Source organism: Barbus barbus, assembly GCF_936440315.1.
Source record: "Barbus barbus genome assembly, chromosome: 38".
Taxonomy (NCBI): domain Eukaryota; kingdom Metazoa; phylum Chordata; class Actinopteri; order Cypriniformes; family Cyprinidae; genus Barbus; species Barbus barbus.
Window position 1 is genome coordinate 3909466 of NC_136716.1, and position 27928 is coordinate 3937393.

At 36.3% G+C, this 27928-nt stretch overlaps 3 protein-coding genes across 5 annotated transcripts in view; all 3 read left to right on the plus strand.

Annotated features, from left to right (window-relative positions):
- The window catches only part of LOC306858089 (rho GTPase-activating protein 27-like), a 36449-nt gene extending 31510 nt beyond the window's left edge, over positions 1-4939 (plus strand). For 2 of the 3 annotated variants that reach the window (XM_079398485.1, XM_079398487.1), the window contains 10 exons: positions 263-347; positions 429-530; positions 610-708; positions 792-900; positions 1598-1723; positions 1817-1915; positions 2172-2249; positions 2733-2861; positions 3683-3788; positions 3878-4939. In XM_079398485.1, coding sequence (XP_079254611.1) covers positions 263-347; positions 429-530; positions 610-708; positions 792-900; positions 1598-1723; positions 1817-1915; positions 2172-2249; positions 2733-2861; positions 3683-3788; positions 3878-4052 — 1108 coding nt within the window. In that variant the 3' untranslated portion in view covers positions 4053-4939. The remainder of the gene's footprint in view (positions 1-262; positions 348-428; positions 531-609; positions 709-791; positions 901-1597; positions 1724-1816; positions 1916-2171; positions 2250-2732; positions 2862-3682; positions 3789-3877) is intronic. The other variant, XM_079398486.1, reaches the window with a different exon arrangement.
- A 1754-nt stretch (positions 4940-6693) lies between these two features.
- LOC306857625 (kinesin-like protein KIF22) lies at positions 6694-17993 on the plus strand. Its single transcript, XM_079397651.1, has 13 exons — positions 6694-6865; positions 7056-7236; positions 7690-7817; positions 8846-9000; positions 9377-9586; positions 10485-10878; positions 10951-11071; positions 11937-12057; positions 12645-12828; positions 15197-15285; positions 15681-15902; positions 15995-16054; positions 16179-17993. The coding sequence occupies exons 2-13, from the start codon at positions 7058-7060 to the stop codon at positions 16206-16208; spliced, it is 1893 nt and encodes a 630-aa protein (XP_079253777.1). The 5' UTR covers positions 6694-6865; positions 7056-7057; the 3' UTR covers positions 16209-17993.
- A 382-nt stretch (positions 17994-18375) lies between these two features.
- On the plus strand, positions 18376-27482 carry LOC306857553 (uncharacterized protein). Its single transcript, XM_079397540.1, has 5 exons — positions 18376-18565; positions 19561-19853; positions 22330-22640; positions 24340-24469; positions 25674-27482. The coding sequence occupies exons 2-5, from the start codon at positions 19625-19627 to the stop codon at positions 25688-25690; spliced, it is 687 nt and encodes a 228-aa protein (XP_079253666.1). The 5' UTR covers positions 18376-18565; positions 19561-19624; the 3' UTR covers positions 25691-27482.
- Positions 27483-27928: the final 446 nt, after the last annotated feature.

Below are 27928 nucleotides of genomic sequence, written 5' to 3' on the forward strand. Positions count from 1 at the left end.
CTCAGTTAGTAGAAATTTCAACACGTATTAATGCATTAAAATAAAACAAAAAAAAATCTGTTAATATTATTTAATGGACTTACTGTAACAATGAACAGTTGTATTTTTATTAACTAACATTGATAACAACGTCAAATGTATTGCTCATTGTTAGTTTTCTATATTAGTTAACTTATTAACTAACATTCAACAATGGGACCCTATTGTAAAGTGTTACCATGAACACTGTTATGTCAGTAGTGTTTTACCAATCGTCCCACAGGAAGAACTGGAGTAATTCCTGGACTGTTCTCCATGGAGGAATACTGACATTCCATAAGGATCCAAAGTCACCAGCTGGAGCATCGGTGAGAAATAAACTCCCAAATGTGGAATTTGCATTCTTTCGTTTTTGTTTCAGAACACTAAATGTATTTTATATTACATAGGGTAAATCAAATCAGATAGTCCCAGAATTCACAGTGGACCTGAAAGGGGCAACAATTGGCAGGGCAACCAAGGACAAATCAAGCAAGAAAAATGTTTTGGAAGTATGGCTGTTACATCACTACCTACGATAGTGCTGTGTACTTTACTTTCTTGACATTGCATGTGTGTTTGTTCATTCAGCTGAAGAGTCGGACTGGCGTGGAGTACCTGATCCAGTACGACACTGAGAGCATCATCACTGACTGGTATAAAATCATCACAGACACCATACGCCAGCTGGTGAGTCCAAAAATTAACATTGATAAAACCTGGTTATGTTTTTCTCTGCATAATCTACAATTGTGTGTTTCTGCATTGCTCAGGGCCAGGATCTGGAACAGCACCACTCTGAGGAAGAGGAGGAAGTCATTGAGAAGTCCTCAAGCTTAGACAGAGAGGACAGACCCTTCGACAAAAGAACTATGAGCAATGGTAGTGCTTCAAATGATTCTTAACCCATAAGCTTTTTATTTTAATGAAAGTAATGGATCAGTTTTTGTTTCAGTATTCTTTAATATTTTGAGGGGTTTTCATGGTGCTAGATATAATACTCATCTTTTAAATTATACAGCAGTTATTTAAATGAATGCATTATTTAACTTAAAAAACTGAGCAAAGATATTTCAAATTCACAGGAGGAAGGCTATCTTTTGGGAGAAATACAGGATGTAATACCATGGTGTAACTACTAGATGACGTATATATGTTTATAGTTTCATATAATTCCCATTCCCATTTTTTTTTATCAGTGTAACTTTTTTTTCAAACTATTTAAACTTTTCTGTGTGTGAGTGTGTGTTTATAAGTTTTGTACTATTGCAATGATCAAAATATTTTAACTTTTCTGTTTAAAAATGCTCAAAGACCACCAGAGGGTTAAAAGAATAGTTCACCCAAAAATGAAAATTCAGTCATCATTCAAACCTGAATGACTTTCTTTCTTCTGCTGAACACAAAAGAAGATATTTAGAAAAATGTCCAACATGAAATGCCTGTTTTACCCGCAACAGAGAAAAGGATTACAGTAAATTACAACAGTTTAAGATACTAAAAAGTTTTGAACAGAAAATGCACAGTAGAGGATACAGAAAATGAGTATAAAAATGTACTGCCTCTTTCTGTTCATTAGCATCTCGTCATCCTTCATCCACTTCGACACCTGAAGCAGATCAGAAGAAGGTCCGTACCAAACTGAAGAAGTTTCTCCTCAAGCGGCCCACCCTGCAGTCAGTCAAAGACAAAGGATATATCAGAGGTCTCCCACTCCCGCATCCATTTCCTGCTACTTTTACTGAACATTTTGGTTGAAAAATTATTTTAAAGTGACCCTTTGATCCTTCTCCCACAGAAAATGTATTCGGATGTCACTTGCACAATCTTTGCAGCCAAGAAAAGAGGAGAGTGCCCAGCTTTGTGGAGAAATGCATCCGGACAGTAGAGAAAAGAGGTGTTACACCACTGCCAAACATGTTGATTACTGAAACTGGATCGATAATTTAAATAACTGATATAATTAAATATCAAGACCAGAACCATGTCATGAACATTAGGAGGGAACCATTTATTTCATTTTTATTTGTTCGAAATTCATGTTTGTTTTCTGTCTGAAGCCTGCCTACTTTGATGTGATTGGCCATCTCGGTCATTTAGATATTGATGATATAAATCTGCCTGAACTGATTTTTATTGTTGTTATCCATCAGGTCTGGGGATCGATGGACTCTACAGAGTTAGTGGGAATTTGTCAGTCATCCAGAAACTGCGTTTCAAAGCAGATCATGGTAAAATTCATCAGCTCGTCTTTACTTCATGTCTGCTCCAAGATTTCATACGCTCTATTATAGCTTGTTAGTTTCTTCACTAGTGCATTTGCTCCTAATAAGAGCTGCAACTTTAAGTATATTTTGCCCTGGACAGTTTAAACTATGGATAAGTGACACCTCAAATCATTTGGGAGATATTGTGCTATTCAATTTCTAAAATGCTAACACTAGAAATAGAATTCTTGCGAGGGGGAGCACCACTTAATAATTGTCACGTTCCATTTTTTTCTCATATTTGGTCAGTAATGATTTTCCATGACCTAAGCGTTTCCACTTACATTGGTGTGTCCTCTTGACCATTTGATGAATCGTGTGTTTGTGATAAAGTCACATTAGCTGCCACCGCTGGGGAAGCAGCACTGACACACACACACACACACACACACACACACCACTACTTACCTCATTCATCCTCCCTGACCTCTCTGTGTGTTTCTCCAGAGGATCTGGACCTGGAGGAGGGGAACTGGGACATCCATGTGATCACAGGAGCGCTGAAGCTGTTCTTCAGAGAGCTGCAGGAGCCTCTCTTCCCTTACAATCTCTTCAATGATTTCATCAGTGGCATCAGTAAGATCCCGATTGAATGGATTGTACATAGAAACATGAGAGTAGGACTCAAGCTCAAGAGCTGCTTACAAAAGCAAGAGAACACGTTACATACTTTCTAAAAAAAAAAGACGTTCTGAAATCTGTAAATTTTTCAGTTCTTCACTCAAATTATGCTGATAATGCATATTTGTAATAAAAAATTGTGTATAAATAGTGTAGCATTGTATTGTATTAAACTACAATTTTCATGATTTTTATTTTTTCTCTTTTTTTGATTCTACAATATTGATATTTTTATTCAGTATAATTATTATGCTGATATTATAATTTGTAGTGAAAAAACAAAAAAATGCTAAATTTGTTTTTTTTCTCTTTTTTTGAATCCACAATATTGATATTTATATTACTTATTTAAATTTTTTTAATTATTTTTTATGTCATTATACTGATAATATACTAAAAAAAGGTCAAATATAATATTTTTTGTTTTTTTCTCTGACATTTTGACTTTACAATATTAATATAATTATTATGCTGATATCATTTATAGTTAAAAAAATAAAAATAAACTCATTATAAACAAACAAAATAACAATTTTCATATTTTTTAACTTCAAAAAACAGATTTATTTTATGTGATTATTATGCTGATCAAATCATTTGTGGTGGAAATTTGTATATTAAACTACAGAAATGCATTAAACTACAAAAAATTTCATCGGTTTTCATTAATTTTAAAACTTTTATCTACAGTGTATCTATCTATCTTTTTATTAATCAATCTATAGAGAGATCATTAGTTGTACTTAATTTATAATTTTTCTTGTGTTTTGATACAGAAATCCCTGATTATTACAGTAAAATAGCACACATGAGAAATCTGGTACGGTCTTTGCTACCACCCAACCGTGACACAATGGAGGCCCTCTTCAGCCATTTACGCAAGTATGTTTTTTTTTTTACATGCATGTATTTACATATTTTTTATAAACATTATGGATCTACAGCATGTCTCTCGGGTCTCTTTCTTTCAGGGTTATTCAACATGGTGATGAGAACAGAATGACTGTGCAGAACGTGGCTATCGTTTTCGGCCCAACATTACTCAAACCGGAGATGGAGACGGCAAACATCGCCACTTACATGGTCTTCCAGAACCAGATTGTAGAATTCTTACTCAATGAATTTGAGTCCATCTTCCACATGTGATTGACATGAACTTGCTCTGAATACAAAACCCACTCAAATGCTGGAGATGACGGTGCAAAACTGATCTCAGTCCAGTGAGAGGGACAGTATGTGACACATCTGTGAAGGAAAGCCTCCAAATGGCACATTTTGCAGCTGGTTATGAATAGAGATGCTACAGAAATCTAGAACAGTAGTATCTATGATTAATATATTAATATCACTGAAACGGCATTTTAAAACTGTATAGCTAAAATGTAGTTTAAAATAATATGCTGTGTTTCCTTTTAGACTTAAAGAGAGATGCATCACAGGAAGTTATGGAAGAATATCAGTGAGCTTTCTTTTTCAATAGTTTTCAGCTACTCCTGGTTTTTCTTGCTACAGAAAGAGCAGGTCAGTTAAATAATAATTTAGTTTAACTTTGCTTTCCTGTGCTCTTTTGTCTTTCTGTAGAGTCGTGCAAAACACTGCTAGTTTTTACCCTATTTGTTTGGATTTGCAATGTGATAATAGGTGAATAATATTAAATTACAACATTTTTATGTTTAGGTGTCAATTTTAGTTTTTTTTTTTATCATTATTATTATAATTCTTTAATACTTGCTTCTGTAACATAGAACTTTACAAAGAAGATATGTTATGTAAATTGGAAATGCTAAGTTGTAAGACTTGTACATTGTCATTAAAAGCACAATATGTTAGATTTTTTTGGTACCAAAATATAGAATCTGAATTTGCACATAGATTAAGCATTAATATTTTATGAAAATTGGCACACTCATATAGTAATCACTGTAAGATGTTTGAAGGTGCGTGTGCGTGTGTGTGAGTGTATAGAAAAGGCATATTTATGCTGTACATTACCCGAAGTAAGCACGCTTTTAATAAAGTAACTTTTATAAATTAATGCTTCATTGTTACTCACTTTTTTCTTGATTTGTATTCATTTTGACAAAATGATTTGATATATTGATGGCTGTTAAAAGGTTTCAGCTCAGTTGGCATTCTCAAATCAAATGCCATATGCTGAAAATTTAGGTTCAGCTTAAATTAAACCAATAAAAAAATATTTTCTTTAGCAAATAGGAACCCTTTGTAGATCAACCATGTGAAAATAATGGTGGATAGGAAAATTGAAGTGGCTGGTGTGAATTTTGAATAAATATAATAATATATCAATATCATTGTTTCCATATATATACAGTGCTGCTGGAAAGTTTGTGAACCCTTTAGAATTTTCTGTATTTCTGCATAAATATGATCCAAAACATAATCAGATTTTCGCACAAATCCTGAAAGTAGACTAAAAGAGAACCGAATCAAACAAGTGAGAGAAACATGTTTCTTTGTCATTTACAGGTGCATCTCAGAAAATTAGAAAATGGTGAAAAAGTTCTCTTTTTTTTTGTAACTTATTTCAAAAAGTGAAACTTTCATATATTTTAGATTCATTACATGTAGAGTAAAACACTTCAAAAGTTTTTGTGTTTTAATTTTGATGATTAGAGCTTACAGCTCATGAAAGTCAAAAATCTGTATCTCAAAATATTAGAATATTTACATTTGCGTTTCAATTAATGACCATCCCTACAGTATAAATTCGGGGTATCTATTGTTCTTTGAAACCACAATAATGGAGAAGACTGCTGACTTGGCAATGATCCAGAAGACGAACATTGACGCCCTCCACAAAGAGGGTAAGTCACAGAGGGTCATTACTGAAAGGTGTGGCTGTTTACAGAGTGCTGTATCAAAGCATATTAAATGCAAAGTTGACTGGAAGGAAGAATTTGGGTAGGAAAGTGTGCACAAGCAACAGTTATGACCGCAAGCTTGAGAATACTGTCAAGCAAAGCTGATTCAAACACTTGTGAGAGCTTCACAAGGAGTGAACTGAAGCTGGAGTCAGTGCATCAAGAGTCTCCACGCTCAGACGTCTTCAGGAAAAGGGCTACCAAGCCACTTCTGAAACAGAAACCTCATCAGAAGCATCTTACCTGGGCTGTGGAGAAAAAGAACTGGACTGTTGCTCAGTGGTCCAAAGTCCTCTTTTCAGATAAAAGTAAATTTGGCATTTCATTTGGAAATCAAGGTCTGGAGTCTGGAGGAAGAGTGGAGAGGCACAGAATCCAAGCTGCTTGAAGTCCAGTGTGGACTTCAAGCACAAAGATTCACATACTTTTGCAACGCACAGATATGCAACACTGGATTATTTTTCTCAATTAATAAATGACAAAGAAATATGTTTCTCTCACTTGTTTGATTCGGTTCTCTTTTAGTCTACTTTCAGGACTTACATTAAAATCTGATGATGCTTTGGATCATATTTATGTAGAAATATAGAAAATTATAAAGGGTTCACAAACTTTCAAGCAGCACTGTATATATATATATATATATATATATATATATATAAATATATACATGCATATATCCACACACACACATACACACACACACACACACACACACATACATATATATATGTGGTTGTTTCTTGCATGACGAACATTTGTGTATTTCTGATTTTAAAAATATACACTGTGTTACTGTCGAATGATGGCAATACAACGCGTCTGTTTCTTCCGTTTAAATTTCAAAGAAGAAGAAGGGCTCCTGGATTCGGGTGTGTTGATTGGTTAAATCTAGTAAAGGGGGCGGGGTCTTCATCTTTTGAAAATAACCGTGCTTGGAGCGACGGGCGCCATTGTTGAGGAGTTTGAGATGCGGTGATGTATTGAATAAAGTTAGTTTATCAAAACATTTTATATTGTGCCAGAGAGCAGACTGCATAAACCGAGACGTGGGTAAATACTTGTACAACACAATAGGTAAGTTTAATGTCGAATTTGCGTGTGGTTTGCTTTTAAAAAGGGGGACACGTCAGGGCTTTAATAAACACATTCAGAAAACTCGAATGCTTTTCATCCAGAATATATACATCGCTGTTTTTATTCATCATCCTTCGATGTCAGGATGTATGTTTGTGTATTTGATGGTGAGTCTGATGGTTGATCGCAGAAATGGCGCAGCGTGGTGCTGCTGGATCCAGGCGGGTCTCTCGGGTTCGTGTAGCGGTTCGCCTCAGACCCTACATGGACCAGCAGGATGAGAAGGGAGAGGGGCCCTGTGTCAGGGGTCTGGGGCCACAAAATCTGGAGATCATCAACTGGAGGAACGCCACTGAGACCCTGCAGTACCAGTCAGTCATAATTCTTCAAGTTTGCGCTTTTAGTGTTTCTAGTGCCTCCTTTTCTTCTTGTTCATTCCTCTCCTTCAGTATTAAGCACTTTCTCAGGTCATGAAGGAGGCTTTTACTGTTTATATGATCTTTTTGCAGGAAGTATTAGTTGATTTAGGCTTAGGTCAGTATTTATCAGTGTCTGTCTTCATTACCCTGTGGAATTGAATTTCAATGGTATATTTAATTATGAGGGCATATTTTGCTAATTGTATAAAAACTAGCACAAATTAACCCTCAATTTGTCAGTCACATTGTGCTTTGAAACATTGTTTTTCTGCGAGGTTTTTAATAATAATTTATAGCATACAATTATTTGTTGTTTTTATTATTATAGTCTTGGATTATACATTATATTTATGTATTAATTTTTTTGTGCATTAATTGATTTAAGCTTTGTGTATTTGATTGTAGGTTCGACGTGTTTCATGGTGAACAGACCACGCAGCAGGAGGTGTTTCTGACCTCTGTCAAGCCCATCCTCTCCCACATCCTTAATGGTCAGAACGCCAGTGTCTTTGCCTATGGACCCACCGGAGCAGGTTTGACTACTTTCTCTTTCTCGTCTTTTACTTTGCAGGTGATATTCCTATTTAGGTGGTGTTTACGCATCAGGTCTCTACTAAAAACTGTATTTTGGGGGCTTGAAAACTTATTGATAACATAGTTTAAATACCGATTCGCTACATTATATTATCCAGAAATGAGAGGATAAAATCACTGTTTTTGACGTAAACTCACTCATTGTAAAGAGAGATGCACAGACGATTGTGCATGCAACTTTCAACTCTCTCTCTCTCTCTCTCTCTCAAATTGTCCATATTTGAGAGAGATTTAGCAATTTCTAATCGATGTCTATTGTGGTTATCGCCCTGATCAGACACTTATCAGTTGTGGCACTATTGTGCAGTCAGTAAAGGAAAGGATGTGACTTGTGGCCAAGTATGGTGACCCATGCTCTGCATTTAACCCATCCAAGTGCACACAAACACAGCAGTGAGTAGTGAACAAACACACAGATATAAGGAGATAATTCTCTTACCCCTTCATTTGAAGTGTGGTCACGAAAAATCTTCATTTGAAGGGCTATCTGGCCCTGCCCCCAACCAAAAGAGAATCGAGACACCCCTTCACATGAACGCACAAAATGGAGGTAGAAATAGGATTGGGCCTTTGCAAACGTATTTCAGAGTGCTAGTTTTTGAAGGCAATATCGTAATCATCTCGGTTTAAGCTATGAAAACCGTGATGTCATGTGCATGCATATTACATGTTTTGTGTGCAGACTCATAATGTTTCTTTACAAAGTGACAGCACCAGCTACTGGCCTGGCATGTGTAATAATGCAGTGATTTTTGTCATTTTCACAGACATTTGTGACCGGGGATTGTTTTGACAGCATTGTCAATTGTCCGCAAAACACTTAAAAATGCAAATACATTTTTTTTTACATAATTTTCATGTAAACGTACCTTCAGATTTCTTTAACCGCCTGCTTGAGTAACTTGTGTGATTTTTAGATTATGAAGTGTCATAATATAGTCCATTCACAGTCTATTCCTTCCTTCAGGAAAGACCCACACCATGCTTGGCACTCAAGAGCAGCCGGGCATTATTCCCAGAGCTGTCAAGGAGGTCTTCAAGCTGGTTGAAGATCAGGAAAAGGAGCAGGATGGTTGGGAATACTCAGTTGAGATGTCTTACCTTGAGATCTACAATGAAAAGGTAATGTTTTGAAAAATATTTTTTTTTCTGTGGGTTTTCAGTAGCCATTATTCCAGTCTTCAGTGTCACATGATCCTTCAGAAATCATGCTAACATACTGATTTGCTGCTTTAGAAACATCTTGTCAATTGTTGAAAGTTTTTACTGGTTATTTAATTTTTTTTGTAAAACCTGATCCTTTTTTTCAGGATTCTTTAAATGGGAAAACTCAAAAGAACAGCATTTATTTGAAATATTATATTTTTGCATTAATATTTTTACTGTAGAATTCTTGTAAAATAAAAATAATTAAAAAGCCTTTGAATGGTAGTGCAAGTTTTTTAATAAATAAATGTGAGCAGCTGTTCTGGAATATTGATGCACTTTGTATCTGTAGGTGCTGGACCTGCTGTCCCCAGGTTCCCAGGACCTGCCCATCCGTGAAGACAAGGACAGAAACATCCTCATTCCAGGGCTAACACGCACACCGCTTTCATCCTTTACCGATTTTGACACTCATTTTATCCCCGCGAGTCTAAACCGCACCACGGCCTCTACTAAACTCAACCAGCGCTCCAGCCGCAGTCATGCCATCCTCCTCATGAAGGTTTGAACACGAGCACTTCTCTTCATTCTAGTTCTCCATTAGCACTTTTGCAGGTCCTGGTCTCTGTGTGGTAGACCATGATTTGGTAGCTGGTGCTGAAATTAAATCTCTCATCAAACAAATACCACTGCCGCTTCCCGTGTCTGCTGGTTGTATTTGGGAGAGAACACAACACTCATGGTAACATTGTATATGTAGGGCCTTATGATTTCTGCGATTTGGAGTCCAGTCATAAAAATTGATTTTACAGTATAATGCAGCATGTCGCTGAATTTCTCAATTTGGGCGAATAAATCTGGAGTAGGGCAGTACACTTAATCGGACTGCACTATGGACTAGTGTCTAGTTGCAATATTAAATTGCAAAACACTGCTATTTATGTATATCTGCTTGTTTTGTGGCAAAAATACAACAACCTGGCAAAAAAAGTTGAATTAAGACACAAATACATTGCTACTGTACATTACAATGCATGGATCCAAGTAATATTAATACTTTTTTTTTTTTTTTTTAAATTTAATGATTTGTTTACCATGTTTTGATTTAAACTTTTTAAAAAGCAGCTCTGTTTTCAAAAAAAAAAAAAAAAGGAAATTAAGATTAGTTAAATTGACAGTTTAATGCATTAATTTGATTACCACCATTTTTAATAATACATTTGTAGTAAATAAAACAATTCGGAATCCAGAAGTTCAAACAGACAATTCAGAACTTCTGAAACCCATTTTAAAGAACACCGTCTCTGTAAAAGTTCATTTTATCGCCCACTTTTATAAACAATCCAGATATATTCAGAAGGATTTGGGGGAAAAATAAAACTGATTTCATTGGGCCCTATAAAGTTACCGGCTCTCTGCAAAAGACTAATAATCACATAAATGCATGTGTTTGATGTCAGGTAGTGAAGTCTCTGCGTGGGCCGCCTCACAGACAACAAACAGGCAAGCTGTATTTAGTTGACCTGGCAGGTTCAGAAGACAACCGGCGCACAGGAAACCAGGGCATCCGTCTGAAAGAGAGCGGAGCCATCAACCTGTCCCTATTTACCCTCAGTAAAGTGGTGGACGCTCTGAACGCAGGGGCCGGGGGCCGCGTGCCCTACAGAGACAGTAAACTGACCCGTCTGCTGCAGGACTCTCTGGGTGGATCGGCCCATTCTGTCATGATCACAAACATCGCACCGGAGTACAGCTACTACTTTGACACCTTCTCAGCCCTCAACTTCGCCGCCAAGTCTAAGCAGATTGTCAATCGGCCCTTTGTCAGGGAAACCGTTGTGGCTCCTACGATTGGTAAGCAGTGCCGTATTGGTTTTTTTTCTATATGTTAATAATAGGGTATGTAGTAATAATTTTATCTCTTAGCTCCTGGAAAGAGAGCTAGAGAGGAACCAGAGGCTGGAGGTTCTGGTGAGCCCCAGAACAAAAAGTCTAAAGAGGGGAAGAAAGCTGAACGGTCCTCGTCACCACCCGTACATCCACACAAGTAAGACTGCATGTTAAACAGATGAACTGATTTATTGTATGAGCACTTTAACAGGTCTTGGCTTTGTGCAGTAGGCCATGATTTCGTAGCTGGTGCTGCAATGTTCCCAGGTCCAGAAACGTTGTAAGGACATCGGTAAAATTGTCCATGTGACATCAGTGGTTCAATCGTAATTTTACGAAGCTACGAGAATACTTTTTGTGCACAAAGAGAACGAAAATAATAGACCTCATTCATAAAACAGGAGGAGAATGAATTTTGTGTATATCGTTCGTAAAGTCGTTCTGACGTAAACTTTCAAATTCATGAAAATGTTCGTATTTTCAAAATGTTAGTTGGTACGAAAGAAATTTACATCTGCTCCCTAACATGTGTAAATGGTGCGTAAAACTGATGACACTGAATTTTGATGAACTGCCATTATAATATTTTACAAGGTTTTTATTTTTATTTGTTTTGTAGCTGAGAGTTGATCAACAATTGTTCAAAAATTTGGATTTTTTGGATCAGTAAGATTTTTTGTTTATTATTATTAATACTTTTATTCTGCACATACATATTATATTGACCAAAAGTGACAGTAAAGACATTTTATAATGTTAAAAGGTTCCTATTTCAAATAAATGCTACTTTTTGGAACTTAAACTTCCATAAAAATGAAACGGCACAGCTGTGTTTTTTCTTTCAACATTTATTAAAAATGTTTCTTGAACAATAATATATGGTGGGATTTTATAGTTTTTTTTCCTTCACAGCATTGCTTAATTTTACATGTAAATCTGTCTACCTGTGTCTCCCTCTCTCAATATGTGTGTGTATAAATCTGATGTCTGGTGTACATGTGCTAAAAGTTGAACTGTCTCAGTTCACCAGGTTCATCAGTTCTGGACAGACTTCTGGCCCTGGAGAAGATGATGATGGGCTCGGCTGAAAGGGAGAGACTCAACTTGCTCAAAACTGTAGCACAATCCCGTAAGGAAATAAAGGTATCGTACACACTCTTTCAGCATTTGGTTCTATTGCTTGGTCAGAACAGCATTTCTATCTCTATTAGGACTGTCAAACAGATTTATTGTAATTAAACGCATTCAAAATAAAAGTGTGTACTGTGTATATTTATAGATGTATGCACACACAAATACAGACGTGTGCATGTATATGAAATATACGTGTATATATAATATTTTTCCATATTTATATGCAAATAAATATACATGACATATTTCTTAAAAATATAGATATATGTGCATTTATATATACATGCAGAGTAAACGCGCATTATGCAAACTTATTTTGGATGCTATTAATCGTGATTAACCGATTTGACAGCCCTTATTTCAGTGCATTGCAAATGGTGAAAAAACAGTTTCTGTGGAAATAAGCAGCAGTGAGACAAACATCCCTCCTGCTTGTAGTTAATCCATCATTTGGGCCGGATTGCTAATGCCAGTTTCAAACTGTACTGGAGTCCACATGAACCTAGTTTTCAAACGGGCACGAGTGCGCAGTTTGGAAAACCACTTCCACATCAACCAATGGGTGATTTCAGATACGTTCTGCTGTCTTCCCATAGATGTTGAAGGAGAAACAGAAAGAGCTGGAGGACAAAGCAGACATGTATAATAAGCAGAATGAAGCCATCGAGAAAGAGTCCAAAGATGCAGTTCTCTTTAAAACAGATCTGCCCCCACTGCACAGAAAACAATCTACAGCCGCCAAACCACGCAAGCAGCAGGCGGTTGTCACACCGTTACAGGGTAGGATGTGGTTAATTTCATCCTTGCAGTCCTCCTGGGACACTCTTTATGCATGAGAACCCAGTATTGATTTAAGTGGTTTAGTATTTCATGACCCTTTGAAGGTTTTTCCTTCTCTTTCTTCTCTGCATGTTGAGTTGTGCTGTAAGTATGCTGCAGTTTCTGTGCTCTTCAGGGATCAAAGCATTTGTGCTCTGTTCCCTCTCATCCTGCTATTGTCAGCTTCTGAGATTCCAGATTGAACACTGAACTGAGGTTTAAAGGGTTAGATCACCCAAAAATGAAAATTATCCCATGTTTTACTCGCCCTCAAGGCATCCCAGGTGTATGACTTTCTTCTTTCAGACGAATCCAATCAGTGTATAAAAAATTGTCCTTACTCTTCCAAGCTTTAGAAAGGCACTGGGCGGGTGTTTTTTTTTTTTTAAAGGTCAAAGTGTATCCATCCATAGTAAAATGTCTCACACAGCTCCGGGGGTGGATAAAGACCTCCTGTAGCGAATCGATGCGTTTAAGAAAAATATCCTTATTTAAAACATTATAAATGCTTTTCTCTCACTTCGGCTAACTGTCGTATGTGCAAGCCGTTCCGGCAGATGACACAGGCGTAGCGCATTCGCCTGTGAGATATGCTAGGAGCAAAGGAAGCAAAATCGCGTATTTGGCCTTCGGTCCAGTGTTTGATTTTGTTCGGCTTTGGTCAAGAATTTATTTCGGTGCAACCCTAAAACTTAGTCTAGAATTTTCTGAAAATGTACTTGCCCTCAGACCACTCAAGATGTTGATGAGTTTGTTTGTTCGTTCATTAGAACCGATTTGGAGAAATTTAGCACGACATCACTTACTCCCCAATGAATCTTCTGCAGTGAATGAGAGCCATCAGAGTCCAAACAGCTGATAAAAACATCTTCATAATCCACAGGTAACCCACACCACTCCAGTCCATCAGTGAACCTCTTGTGAAGGGAAAAGCTGCATGTTTGTAAGAAACAAATCCACCACAATGGGTCTCATTCACTAAACATGCGTACGCACAAATACGGACGTTTTCACGAATAAATCATGATTCATCCAAAACTTTCATACTAAAATTTATTCTAAATGTACGAAAAAATTCAAGAACAACTTATACCACACGTACGCCATAATCATGTACGCCCGGGGCCTTAAAAGCATGTATAAAGAACCCTACATATAATTAGATGTGTTATGTACAGGGTGGGTGAAAAGTAACTAGACGTTAAAATGGATAATAAAGTATAATTCGATATATATGTATTTAATTAATTAATTAGAGGTCCAAACAACCAATCACCTGATCTATCCTTATATAAACGGTGATTGTGTCTCACCTTGTGTTTGGAGGCATGGCACACTTGGTACTGCTTGAAGACATTGCGGCGCGTCTTTAGAGAGCGCACAGATGTTTGCTGAGTGTGACGAATGGCTATTCAGTTGCTTTTAAATACATTTTTTTTTTTTTTCTTGCTTTCCTCCTCCCGACAGCAAAACCTCACGTTCATTATCGTTAAAGTTCTTTTTCTTTGTCTTTTGTTTCGGTGCCATAATTGTCTTTCTCTGGACGAGTGCCGCTTTGCGGAAAACCCTTATATGGAGCTGTTTGGGCGTGTATTATGCTAATCGCTAACCTCGTGCACGCGGGCGCTCTTTTAGAAGACTCCTGATTCACTAACAGAAGAACGAGTTTAAGAACACGCTCATGTTGTGAATTAGGTGGAAAGTTTTCGTGAGAAGTTCAAATGTGCGTATAAATACGAAAAACGTACGCAATTTATAAATGAATGAGATGAATGTTTTTAACATTAAATTGTTGCTTACAGCTAAAATACAGTGGGGGGAAAAAGTTGAATTGGGAGAGAAATGTGCATAGATCAAGCACAGTCTACAAGCAAAATCCATTCTGAAACGATATATTAGTGGATTTTGATGAGAACAACAGATGGAATTTTTCACTGGAAAAAAACAATCATAGATTATGGACTCCATATTTTGTCCATAAGCAACAGTATAAAGTTAAAACACCTTAATGATGGATTTGTTTCTTGCAAAGATGCAGCTTTTCAATCTTTTGTTAATTGATGGAGTACTTGTGGATTGTGATGTATTTTACTCTCATTCTGATGGCACCCATTCACTGAAGAGTATCCATTGGTGAGCAAGTGACGTAATTTCTCCAAATCTGTTCTGATAAAGAAACAAACCCATCTTGGATGGCCTGAGGTCGAGTACATGTCAAGTAAATTTTCACTTTTTGGGTGAACAATTTCTTTAAGCACATTTCAGACTGTATTTGGTAAATGAGTTTTTAAATTTTTTTTTTTTTTTTTTTTGTCCAAACACATCTCAGTTTCTCAGGTGCAGCCCTTGCAGCAGTGTGCCGTGGTGTGTAAACCCTCACAGTTCTTGGATAAAAAGAAAAAACTTATCCAAACCGAGGTCAGTGTGCTGGCCGTTCTTCTTTACATGTGTTACAATGTACAACGATAATTAACATTGTGCCGCCCAGGAAATTTGGGAAATATCATTCATGTCAGTTTAAAATCATGTTATGAAAGTAATGACCAGTAGATGGCTGAACTGTTCTGTGTGTCCAGCTTAATGACTACATATACATTTTTTTTTTTTTTTTAAGGATGTCTTTATGAACTTTGTGAAGCATGATTTGGGGAGTTGAGTCAAGTTGTGGGTGAATGAACTTAATAGAGGGACAGAAATTTCTCAAGTTTCATTAAAAGCTCTCAAGCAATGGTGTATTTTGCACTTGTTGACACTAACTGAGATGTTACTTTGGCATTTGACGTGAAGCTTAAATGAGGTTTTGTGCTGGTAAGGTGTGTGTGGGGAAGGAGAACGGAGGTGTGGATCCTTCCCCTGCTGATGATATCAGCTGGGAGTCCCATCTGGATTCAGCATTACTAGAGCAGTCCAGGAAGAAGATCCTGCAGACGCTGAACTCCGGCTCTCAGAAGGATCTCAAGAGCCTGCAGCTGATCGGAGACAAGAAAGCCAAGCTGATCATGGGCTGGAGAGAGATTCATGGGGACTTCACACAGGTACAAGTTTGGCTCTTCACCTGTGATGTGTAAAACTGACATGGAGAGCCTCGATTAATATTTGGTTTTCTCTTTATTTTCCTTGTTTGTAGTTGGAAGACCTGAAGAAAATCGAAGGCATTACAGCTAAACGTTTCTCCTCTTTCATAAAGGTTTGTGGTTTGTCAGTAATGTCTGTCTGCTATGGATCTTTAATAATGTGTCTGGAGAGAAGCACACTAGAATGTGATTTAGATGATTTCCCTTGAGTCACACGCTTTCTTTTTATCCTCACAGGCCAATATTCTCAGCAGTATGGGAAAGTGAAGCGTATGAGCCGTTGAACACTTGGGATTTGTGTTTTAGATGATTTTACACATTTTATGAGTAACATTTTGTACAGGGGTTGTTTTTTGTGTACAAGCTTCTGTGTATACTTGACTGCTTTTTTCCATGTTTTCTATCAGTTCGACATTTTTCTATTTCATACTATTTAATTTTTATTTTTTTTTAGATGAGCTGATCATTTATCGTGGCACCAAATAAATGCCATCATCACATAAAAAAGCTCTCTGGGGTTTTTTGTCCAGATAATTAATTGGGTGTAATACTTGAAATGGTTAGTTTTATAAACCACTTGAGGTGAACAACTAAATAATTTGTTCTCAAACACATCCTTTTACAGAGATCTTGTTTTGAGATCTGCCTGATGCTGTCTGTTACTCTCCTCGTATAATTATCTGTCTGAAAGTTAAACTTCTACGAATGCATATGCAGTAAGGCAAAAATTTGTATATGCCTTTTCATTGTGTCTTTTAGTAAACCCTTGTTTCTTAATGCCAAATTGGGTTTTGCGCTTGCGCATGCTGCTAGTAAATCAGGCTATTTTAGCATTCAGAGGCATCCATTCAGACCAAGACCATTTTGAAGCCAAATGTGTGTTAGGTTTACATATTCGGATTTTTTCAACCACCTGCATGCCAAAAATATTACATTTCATAATTACTCTCAAAGATTACTCTATTGGTGAATAAGCGCCCCAAAATCATTGCCTTTTGGGAAATTTGTCCATTTCAGCCAAAATATGACTTCAAAATCATTTTTGCGAGCAGTTGAAGAAATCCATCCAAATTTTACAATATTAGTCGATACAAAACATTTTAGCATTTAATATCATTATAGCCTTTTAAATGCCAGCTTTTTGTGATAATAGCTATTGGCTGAACCCTGTGCACACAAGGAAACCTCTTATTCACAAAACGTGCAGTTTTGATTTGCTGAAAATGTTCTCACCCTTAGGCCATCCAAGATATAAATGAGTTGTTTCTTCATGGCAACAGATTTGGAGAAATTTAGCATTACACCACTTAAGTAATGGATCCTCTGCAGTGAATGGGTGCCGTCAGAATGAGTCCAAACAGCTGATAAAAACATCACAATCCACACCACTCCAGTCCATGAATGAATGTCTTGTGAAGCAAAACCCTGCATATAAGAAGCAAAACCATTTATTTTAACTTCAAACCGTTGGCTAAACTGCAAGTCATCTATCAATATTGGTTTCTCCAGTGAAAAATAATCTTGATGTTAATCTTATCTACTGCGTATCTTGATTTCGAACTTAAAACCTTTAAAACATTTCTACAAAAAGTGTCTGTCAATTGAAGCCCCTTGGTTTGGTGTTTAATCCACTGCAGTAGTCATGCATCTTAGCACAGTCTTAAATGTCCATATGTTCTTTGAGGATTCTGTATATCCTTGACTTGTCATTCGGTATTTGCATTTTGGTCTGAAGGAGAATGTAAATGTGTTGTTGGTGAGTGGCTGAAGGCCTGCAGTCAACACGGCTTCATTACTCGAACCCAGTCCTTCAACCAGCCTGACATCCTTGCAGCAGACCAATGCAGCCAATCACTGGATTGCAGGGCATAAATAAGACCAGAGCTGCATTCACAAGCACATTGTTCATGTAGTGTTTGGAACCATTTTCAATAGGCAATAAAATAAATGTGACTATCAGAGATAATGGAAAGAATTGATTTTCCCCCTTGTGTTGTTCACTGTAACCTGAAATACAATGAAAGGTACAATAATAAAAAAGTGACATTTGAGAGCTTGTTTTTACTGCAAATTAGTAAATGCACATGCCATTTTTTAAAACTATTGTTATTTGTTTTTTGTTTAGTTCCAAAGGTGCCATTTTTAGCAGTACAGATGTGGTTATTAAATATAATTTGTTTTACAGTATAGGGTTACACTTTTTTTTAGGGTTATATATATATATACACAAACTGACATTTGCTTATAATTTATTATATACAATAGCTAAATTGAAATGAATACTTTTCCCTTACAAAATTACTACTTTTTCAGTGTCAGTTACATTCCTACGGAGTAATAATGCGTAACTTATTTAGTGTAAATGCTTGTCAATTGTTATCATCATGGGCTCTCTGTTATAAGCTATGATTGTGGATGAAGCTGTCACTCATCCACTCGTGTTGTTTTTTTCATCACGCGCAGCTGATGTAGTTTGCTCTCCTCCTGTCCAGTGATCTTGAGCCTGCAGCCGGTGATGATCCCAGACCTTTTCTTTTAATGCACATTTTAATGCCACAAACCGGATTATCGTCTGAGCGACTGTTTATGCAAATGGACTAATAGCTGGAATCACGCGGTGAAAGGTAGCTGATTATTTATGCTAAATATGTATGATATGTGTACTAAATGATTTTTAGTGTCTATGGGAGACTCGGTCCTTTGTTTTATTACGGCTTCCCGACCTGGAAAGGTGAATTGTAGCTATGTTATTGGATGCATGAGGACAAAGAACAGCCTTACGCTGTGCATCGTTATTAATTAATCTCTTAATTCGTCGTTATAGCGTATTTTATATACTAAATTATGTTTATACTCTCTCTCTCTCTATCCCTCCATATGTCTCTTATTTTCCCCACGGCTTTGTCTATTTGCCCTCATGTTCATGAGAGAAGCCAGTGCTTATTTTTCACTGACATATACAGTATTTACCGTGAGAATTTTACCTGTTTTCGTGTGTTTAATTATCAAATTGAACCATTTTATTAGTAAAACGAGAATAAAGCAAACCGAGTAATATCCTAGCAGAAAATTACCCCATTTTCCGTCAAGTTTACCGACGTCTCCTTCAACCCTAAAACAAAATCGGGCAAAAAATAAAAGTAATAAAAATAATAAATAAATAAAAAACAATAGGCAGAAATTTACTTCATTTTTTATTATGGTAGGGTTTATGGGCCGGTTTTTTTTTACAGACTGAATAACTTAAATAAGTTGAATAAATATGATGTTAAGTATAGTCGATTAATAGAATCTATTAATTCTGCTGAAAAAATGAATGCTATAACATCTATGTCTGTAATCGAGGTCAGTTGCATGACCTACATATCTAGGTTAAAATGAGATAAACAAGCGTGCATGTTAATGAACAAACCATTGCTGTGATAAACTGATATTCTAACAAAGCAGATGAGATGTCTCTGGGATGCTGAATTGTGAGGGATGTGGTGTGTGTGTTGATGACACCATGTGCTGGAGTGTGAGTTTGCATCTCATCATGCATTTCTGTGCGCTCACCGCCGATGGTAATGAGATTCATCCCCTGTGCACATAAATCTCACTATTTTTCTCCTGCTTTTAGCCTCACGGGACACCGTCTGAACATCAACGCAACGCTGGCCACATTCGCACCCTCCGCCGTCTCTATGGAAACAGAGTACCATCAGGCATCATTGGGCTCTCTGGTTTGTACCCAAGATGTAGAGCCGATGAGCTGCCAGACCCCGGGCCCTGTGACATACCAGCCAGGGACCACCGAGGTCGGATCGGACTCTTTCCCTTGTCTGCGCCCCCTCGCTTTCCCCCAGCAGTCCAATGAGGAGACGCAGCGCTCGGGAGAGGTCACCGTTATGGTCAAGGAGAAAGCCGAGAGTGGTAGTTCATCATTTCATCAAAAATCTGTCATTCTGGGAGGGCTTTGTGAGGGAGGAGAGAAAATAATAATTGATATGAAAGCATCTGCTTTGTCTCAGGAAGAAAATGTTGGGGACTTTCAGGTCATGCTATGCCAATCACACTACAGTCATTTACATACAGCAATCAGGATAATGACTTTAAAAATGGCATGTAATTAAACAGGCAAACAATGGAGATGAAGTGAGTGTTTTCAGAGCTCAAAAACTGCAGCTACAAAAAGACAAAGACTAAAAAAAAAAAAAAAAGACTAAATGACTGTAAAACCAAATTGGTGTTATTTTAGTATTATTTATATTTTATAGCATTTGTTAATAAGCATTTGTTTTTTTTATTTATATGTATTTGAGTTTTAAGACAAATTTAAGCTTATTTTTCGGTATATTCGGTTAGTTTTCAGTGCAACGTTTCTCTTTACTTTGATCAATTTTATATATTTTTTATTTTATTTTAGCTTAATTGCAGTTATTTAACAATAACAACACTGAACCAAATTGATATCAAATACAAAAGCAGCTGTAAATTCAAGACATCCCTGTTTCAGGTTTAGGAGTTGGTGAGTTTTCTTCACGTTCAGTGTTTTTATGAGCTTACTAGTTCTTTTTTTAACCAAAAACTGCTTTATTAGCCACATATTTAAAAATAAATACAGATATCTGACAGTTACAGGTCACTACAATCACTGCAGAGCCACTAAAACCAGAAATAGATAGTCCTAGAATAGAAAATCATTAAATATATCAAACACTGGATAAAAAAAAAGAGCAATTCACTACAGAGGTACATTCTGTCACCACATTTTAAATATCTGGGGCATATATATTATATATATATGTGTATGTGTGAGTGTGTGTGTGTGTATATATATATATATATATATATATATATATATATGAAGAGTTCATTTGCATTAATCTCAATTAAACTGCAGTTGGGTTATTTTGATTAGGTACAAAATAACTAAAAAATACAGCTAACTAACACAATAAAACACATAAAAAACATGATTTTTGAAAATAAAACTATATATATATATATATATATATATACTTTGCGGATTTTATAAGCAAATAGCTTTAAAAAAAGAAGCAAAAATAAAAGCTAAAAGTGAAAATGATTAATTCAGAAAGCACTTCCTAGCAGCACTGTTTGCCGCAGAGCAAATCCGATCATTGTAAATAATGCACAGGCTTTTCTGAGGTGCATTCCTTTGTTACTAACCACTCAATGATTGAGAGCTGGCAGTGGACGAGCTCTACAACCCATGACCGCTTTGTTGTTTATTGTGGCTCGATGATGCTCTGATGAGTTCGTTTGAGGTTAAGAGCAAGATATTTTATTTCCCTGATTTTACAGTTGTTGAGTGTATTGTAAAGACTCTTAATTATATTAAAGTTGTGCATCTTAATTAAATTTGCCAAAGGGGGTTCCTGGCAGGAGGGGCTGAAAGGCATGACAGAGCTTAGTGAACTAATTGCATTGGTGGCTATTTAATTAAAGTTGGTTTCAAGAGCACACCATCCGGCGTTTCTGTCAGCATCGCATTTGGAGGAAAACATGGTGAGACAAGCAATAATGATAACAGACGGCTAGAAAAAAAGAGAAAATTATAGTCTCTCAGGGATTATTTGAATAAATGTGCACATGTTATAAAATAATTGTTCTATTTTATACTATATACTGCTGGTCAAACATTTGGAAACATAATTTTTTAGTAATATTTCTTAATATTTTAGTGGAAAAGACTCTATGCTCGTCAAAACTGCGTTCATTGAATTCTTAAAAACTAATTTATTCTCGTGATCAAAGAATTTTTTGTATCATTGCTCCAGTTTTCAGTGTCCCATGGTCCTTCAGAAATCTTTCATAATGTGCTGATGCTAAATAATTATTGATGTTCAATTATCAATAATTGTTCTTATTAGTAATGTTGAGTGTTCACTGCTTAATAATTTTTTTTATATTTATTTTGATGGATAGAAAGTTCAAAAGAACAGCATTTACTTTTGTAACATTATAAATGTCTTTACTTACACTTTTGATCAATTTAATGCATCCATGCTAAATAAAAGTATTTTCCCTTTTCTTTCTTTTTTTTCTTTTTCTCTTTTTTTTCAGCAAATCAGCATATCAGAATGATTTCTGAAGGACCATGTGGCACTGAAGACTGGAGTAATGATGCTGAAAATTCAGCTTTGCATCACAGGAATGAAATTACATTATAACATTTACTTTCAAATAGTAAACAGTACACATTACTGTATTTTTTAATCAAATAAATGCAGCCTTGGTGAGCATAAGAGACTTCTTTCAAAAACTTTAAAAATCATTATTATTCCAAACGTTTGATTAGTACTGTGTGAATTCTGTAAGACCTTGCCAAGTTACTAATTAAATTTGTATTTTGTTTGCTCACATCCTCTCTTTCTTTTGGCAGCCGATAGGATTTGTTCATCCCTGAATGATGGTGCTTCCTCCAAACCCATTCTCTCGTCTCCTCCTCGCCGGCATCATTCTCTCCCTCATTCGCACCATCCACATGTGGGCCGCACCCGGATGGGCAGCCGCTCCAGCTCCATCGCCTACACAGCGTTCTCCCCGCGGCCCTCCATTTCACGCCACTCCAGCATCGCCACCAACCCCCCGATGGACCGCTCCAAACCCAAAGACTACCTCATCCTCGCCATCATCGCCTGCTTCTGCCCTGTCTGGCCAATCAACATTGTGGGATTTGTTTACTCCATCATGGTATGTGGAGCTTGAATCCTTTGAGTTATTCTACACACAGAAAAGACACACAGACTACTTTAGATGTACCTTTAAGGTACCAATATGGTGTGTCTTTTGAAAAGGTACCACCCCAGTGACAGCTTTTGTACCTTTTTTCTGAGAGTGCAGGATGTCATTTGTGTCTCTAATATACTTTTAATATATACCATTTTAACATGAATAGCAAACACTGTGTTAATATATAAATGTTTTACATTTTGTAAATATTTATAAAAAATATAATAATAATATATATTATATATTGATGATATATAATATATAATGATATAATAAAACATCGATTTTGTAACATTTTAAAATAATTTCTTTCATTTATTTATTTATTTATTTATTTGTTTGTTTGTTTTTATTTTTGGTCTGTTCCCACTTCCCAGACAGTTTGAAAATATACTCATTTTAATAATAATAAAACATACGGATAGAAAATGTGGTCATAAAGCTTGCATTTGATCAAATTTTAGTATCATCATTTTTTTTTAATTATGAATTATAAATAATAATTATGATTATAAATATATACATTTCATTTTAATTTCAGGTATATGAAATTATATATTCAGGTACATATATATTATTTTTATCCCTGTGTTCACCAAACCCATCTTGAGTGTTTGCTGCTAAAAAGCAAATTGATCTGACCATAGAAGCCAGTTTGAAGCTCCAGTCGTGTCTGATAACTGAATATGCTGGAGATTGTTTTTGGATGAGCTTGGAGAATTTCTCTTTAAACCCTCCCTGACAACATGTGGTGATGTAGGTGCTGTTTGACAATTATTTTTAAAGGTTTTCTGACCCCGAGACTCAACTATTTTCTGCCATTCTCCAGCTGTGGTCCTAGCCACTCAAACTCTCCTCCTCACCGTGCATTAGGACGATATAGACACACGTCCTCTTCCAGGCAGTTTCGTAACGTTTTATGTTGATTGGAAATTAATTATTGCCCTGATGGTGGAAATGGGAATTTTCACTGCTCTAGCTCTTTTCTTAAAGCCACTTCACTAATTTGTGAAGCTCAATTATCTTTTGCTGCACATCATAAATATATTCTTTGTTTTTTTTCATTGTGATGGATGATTAAGGGAATTTGGGCTTTGTTTTCCCTCCTATTTATATTTCTGTGAAACAGAAAGCCATGGCTGGATAATTTCATGTTCATAATCACACTGGAGTGCTCAAAATTGTGAATATAAATGGGAATATACTTCAGAGATATGGGTGCCAATAATTATGTCCAACGTGTATTTGAGAAAAATATTTATTTCATAATGAATATATGAATATTTCCCCCATTTTAAATTCTTATTATCCCATGAAAGGTTAGATTTTTGTGAATTTTTTAAATAAAAGATCGAAAGGATTAACAATGCAGATTAATTTTCACAGCCTTCTTTGATCATATTTACCAAGGGTGCCGATATTTTTGGCCATGACTGTATGTCTAATAGAATGTTTAAAATGTTACAAAAATCTAAAAAAAATTACTTTTAAAAAACAAAAAAGGCACCTGTCTGTGTAGAAATATCAAATGGATATGCAAAATATTTTTTTTCCCTCAGCAGAAAAGACTGAATATTTCATTGTGTGTGTTACATTGTTGAATATGTAAAATGCTTCTGACTTTAATGGAACCTCAGATCTCATTGTCATGTTCTGTTAGTCACGGAACAGTCTAGAGCAGGGGAACATAGACGGAGCAAGACGACTGGGTCGTGTGGCCAAGGTGCTCTCTGTGGTCTCTCTGGTGGGAGGAGCCATCATCATTGTAGCATGCGCCGTGAATCTGTCAAGTAAGCCATCTCTAACCTCTTCACCCGAGCCTCATTGGACTTGTTCCTTTTAGCAGTCACACACACTCACTCAACATGAAATATCGCTGGATATTTATGCAGAATGGATTATCTGAATCATAACTCTATACATAGGACATCTAAGTGGGTCAGGAAGCAGAGAATCCTTTGTGGCTGGAGATTTTCTTTCTTTTGCTGTTCTTTTGAAGTCTTTAAATACTGCTACTTTTTCCCAATAGATATTCAGGCTTTTCTTCTACGGTCGGGAAAAATGTTCTACAAAGCTGTGGCTGAGACATTTACATGGATTGCATTTAATTACTTGAATTATAAATTATACATGAATTACAAATAACACAACAGATTGATATAGTGACAGACCAATGTTTTACACTATTATATGAAACATTAATGGAACATAAACATTGATGGTAACTAACAGAATCCAATCTAATATCTCCCCTGATTTAACATCAATGAAACGGCTCTCGCAACCCATTTACTTGCATTATGTGACATATTTCAGAGTGAATAGCAGTAGAATAGAATATTTAGTAAAAAAAAAAAGCCATTGGGAATTGATTGGATTATGAAAAATCAATTGATTGAATATGATTCAATCAAATTCTCTATTCATTAAAAAAATCCTGAAAAAAAGTATCCCCAAAAATATTAGGCAGCACACCTGGTTTAAACAGTGATAATGATAAGAAATGTTTCAGCAAATCAGCATATTAGATTTTTCTGAAGTATCATGTGACACTGAATACTGGAGTAATGATGCTGAAAATTCAGCTTTGCATCACAAGTATAACTTACATTTTAAAATATATTCAAATAGAAAACAGTCATTTTAAATTGCAAAAATATATCACATTATTAGCAGGTTTTTTTGTCAAATAAATGCAGCCTTGGTGGTCATAAGAGACATATTTTAAAAACATCCAAAAATCTTTCCGACCCCCAAACATTTGAATAGAAGTGTACATTTTTAATGGAGCGGTTAGTGCATGAAAAGCATCAACAAGTGCTTTTAGTCCTTTAATACGGTTAAAAAGCATCCCAGAATGCAATTTATAAAAGTGAGCAGAGCTTTAATCTAGACCAAGAAGGAGCTCAAATATAAGACATTAATGAGAGTGCAGTGTACTGTTTTGTGATTTTTTTTTTTTAACTAATAACATGATTTGTCTGTGATTTGCAGTTAATGTCAAATCCTGAGAGCGGTGAGCGTGCCACAGAATCCAGCTTCACATCAGACCACTGACCCGAACACCACGGCCCATTTGTTTTGCCCCACTGCTGCTGTGACGGCAATCGCAACGTAGAGACCAATCGATAATCGGATGAATTTGCTCTCTGAGAGAACCCTTGGTAATCTGCACCAACATGCCATCCTTCAAACAGATGGAGCAAGATACTTCACTGAAGTCTCTCACATCAATGAGAAAAGAGTAAAAGAGTTTTACTCTTACGTTTGTTTCCTTGACACTTACTCCGAGGCTGTTGGAGTCTCTCACACCTAAACTATAGCTCACGCTCTCGTTGAGGAGAATTGCTGCTAAAGCAAAAGTATTTTTCCTTCTCCAGAAGCAGAAAACAAGCCAAACCAATATACAGATGTGGGTTTGTCAGATTATTCCTCCCGATGAGAATCACACGTCAGTTGCTCTGAAGATTGTCAAGTGGCTCACATGTTATGAAGTGAATCTCCTCAGTCGTGAGAAAGCTCATGAAAACTGGAGTCGTGATCATGTCCTTATATCCGAGACACACTTGATTTACCATGTTGACAACATTTGTTCAGCTCAGAGAACCATTTTTGAGAAGATCACCTGTGAGTAAAAACAAGAGATATCTTAGTAACAAGAGTTATTTTTTTTTCCCTTCATGTCCTTGTATTCTCTTCATTTAAAAAAAAAAATGGGAAAAACTTTATTTATTTTCCGCCATCAGACATTTGGAGCTTTATATCATGATACTCTTTGTAATTATTCTTTATTTTTCATTTAACTTTTTCAAATGACAATCAAACCTTTCTCCTTTTTTTCTTTCTTTCTTTCTTTTCACTGGTCTTTTTCTCCAGAAAATCTGACTGTTCTTGAACGTGACACACGTGTAGTCGTGCTTACACAAAATGTAGCTAACAACCCTCAAACTGTGTTTTGGACAACCAAAATATTGCAAATGAAAATAATCCACACCCTTTTTGATGAAGCAATATGCAAGCACTCACTTTTCATCACATAGTAAATGATAATCTTCATAAAAACACACGGTGTCTGCTGCAAACCTTTGTATTGATCTGTGTTGTTGGGTTATTTATATACTTATATAGAAATATTTATGAAATATCTGTAGCTAAATGTAGCCGAATCACAACCGAATCTTGCAATACTATATTAATTAGACGTTGTGTTAAAGAACCCGTTCTGTAGATCCAAAAGGGACATTTGACTGGTAATACTGATAAGTCTACGAGCTCGTGGGGATCTGGAGGTCATTTTACTGCTGTAGGTTTTGAATTGTATATAAAGAGGAATGTAAGAGTTTGACTTGTGGGACAATGGGTTTGTAACAAGGGGCAGTAATGTCAGCATTCTCTGGTTGTGAATGGATGTAGCTTTTGTGCATTTCACTTCTGTTTAGATTCAAATGGTACTGCATATGCTATATTAGAAAACTTGTGATACGTGATTATATGTATAGTAGGTCCAGTTGCTTAAATCCATGCATTTCTTTATATATTCTTTTAAAATCAGTTTATAATACAACCCTTTATTTTTCCTAATACCCTTTTGGCACACAGGAATACATAAATATTCTTGTTTCAATCCACCCTGATAGAATGATAAAGAGCTGAAACGTATGAAATATTTAGCTATTACAAACATTGTGTACTTATTTTTGCATGCACCCTTCTTTCTCAAATATTTTGATAGTCTTGCAAGAAGCACTCTTTCCCTCTATGTATCCTCTGCAGGGAAACTGAATAAAGCATTAAAAGGATGTGAAACAGCTGTGAATTCTCTCTGTTGTCTGACTGCAGGGTTGTTCTTTGTCCTCAGTTATTAGCGGGACTAAGTTTGAATCTTCTGTTGCCAGGGATGCCATCTGCCTCTCTTCAGGTGTGTGAGACGTGAGAATTAGACTGGACATACTGAAGACAGCATGGAGAAAACAGTGTAAAAAGTTATTTATAGGGCTGTCAATTTATTCTTGTTCCATTGCTTGGTCACAGTGGAAAGCTGCATTTGAAAGCTGCACATTGCTGCATGTGAAATCCACAAGGAACACTACAAAAATCACAGACGGATAGACGGACGGACGGATGGATGGGGCAGTCGTGGACTAATGGTTAGAGAGTTGAACTTGTAACCCAGAAGTTGTGGGTTCGAGTCTCGGTACTGGCAAAAATGGTTAAATGGCTGCCCGTGCGTGTGTGTGTGTGTGTGTGTG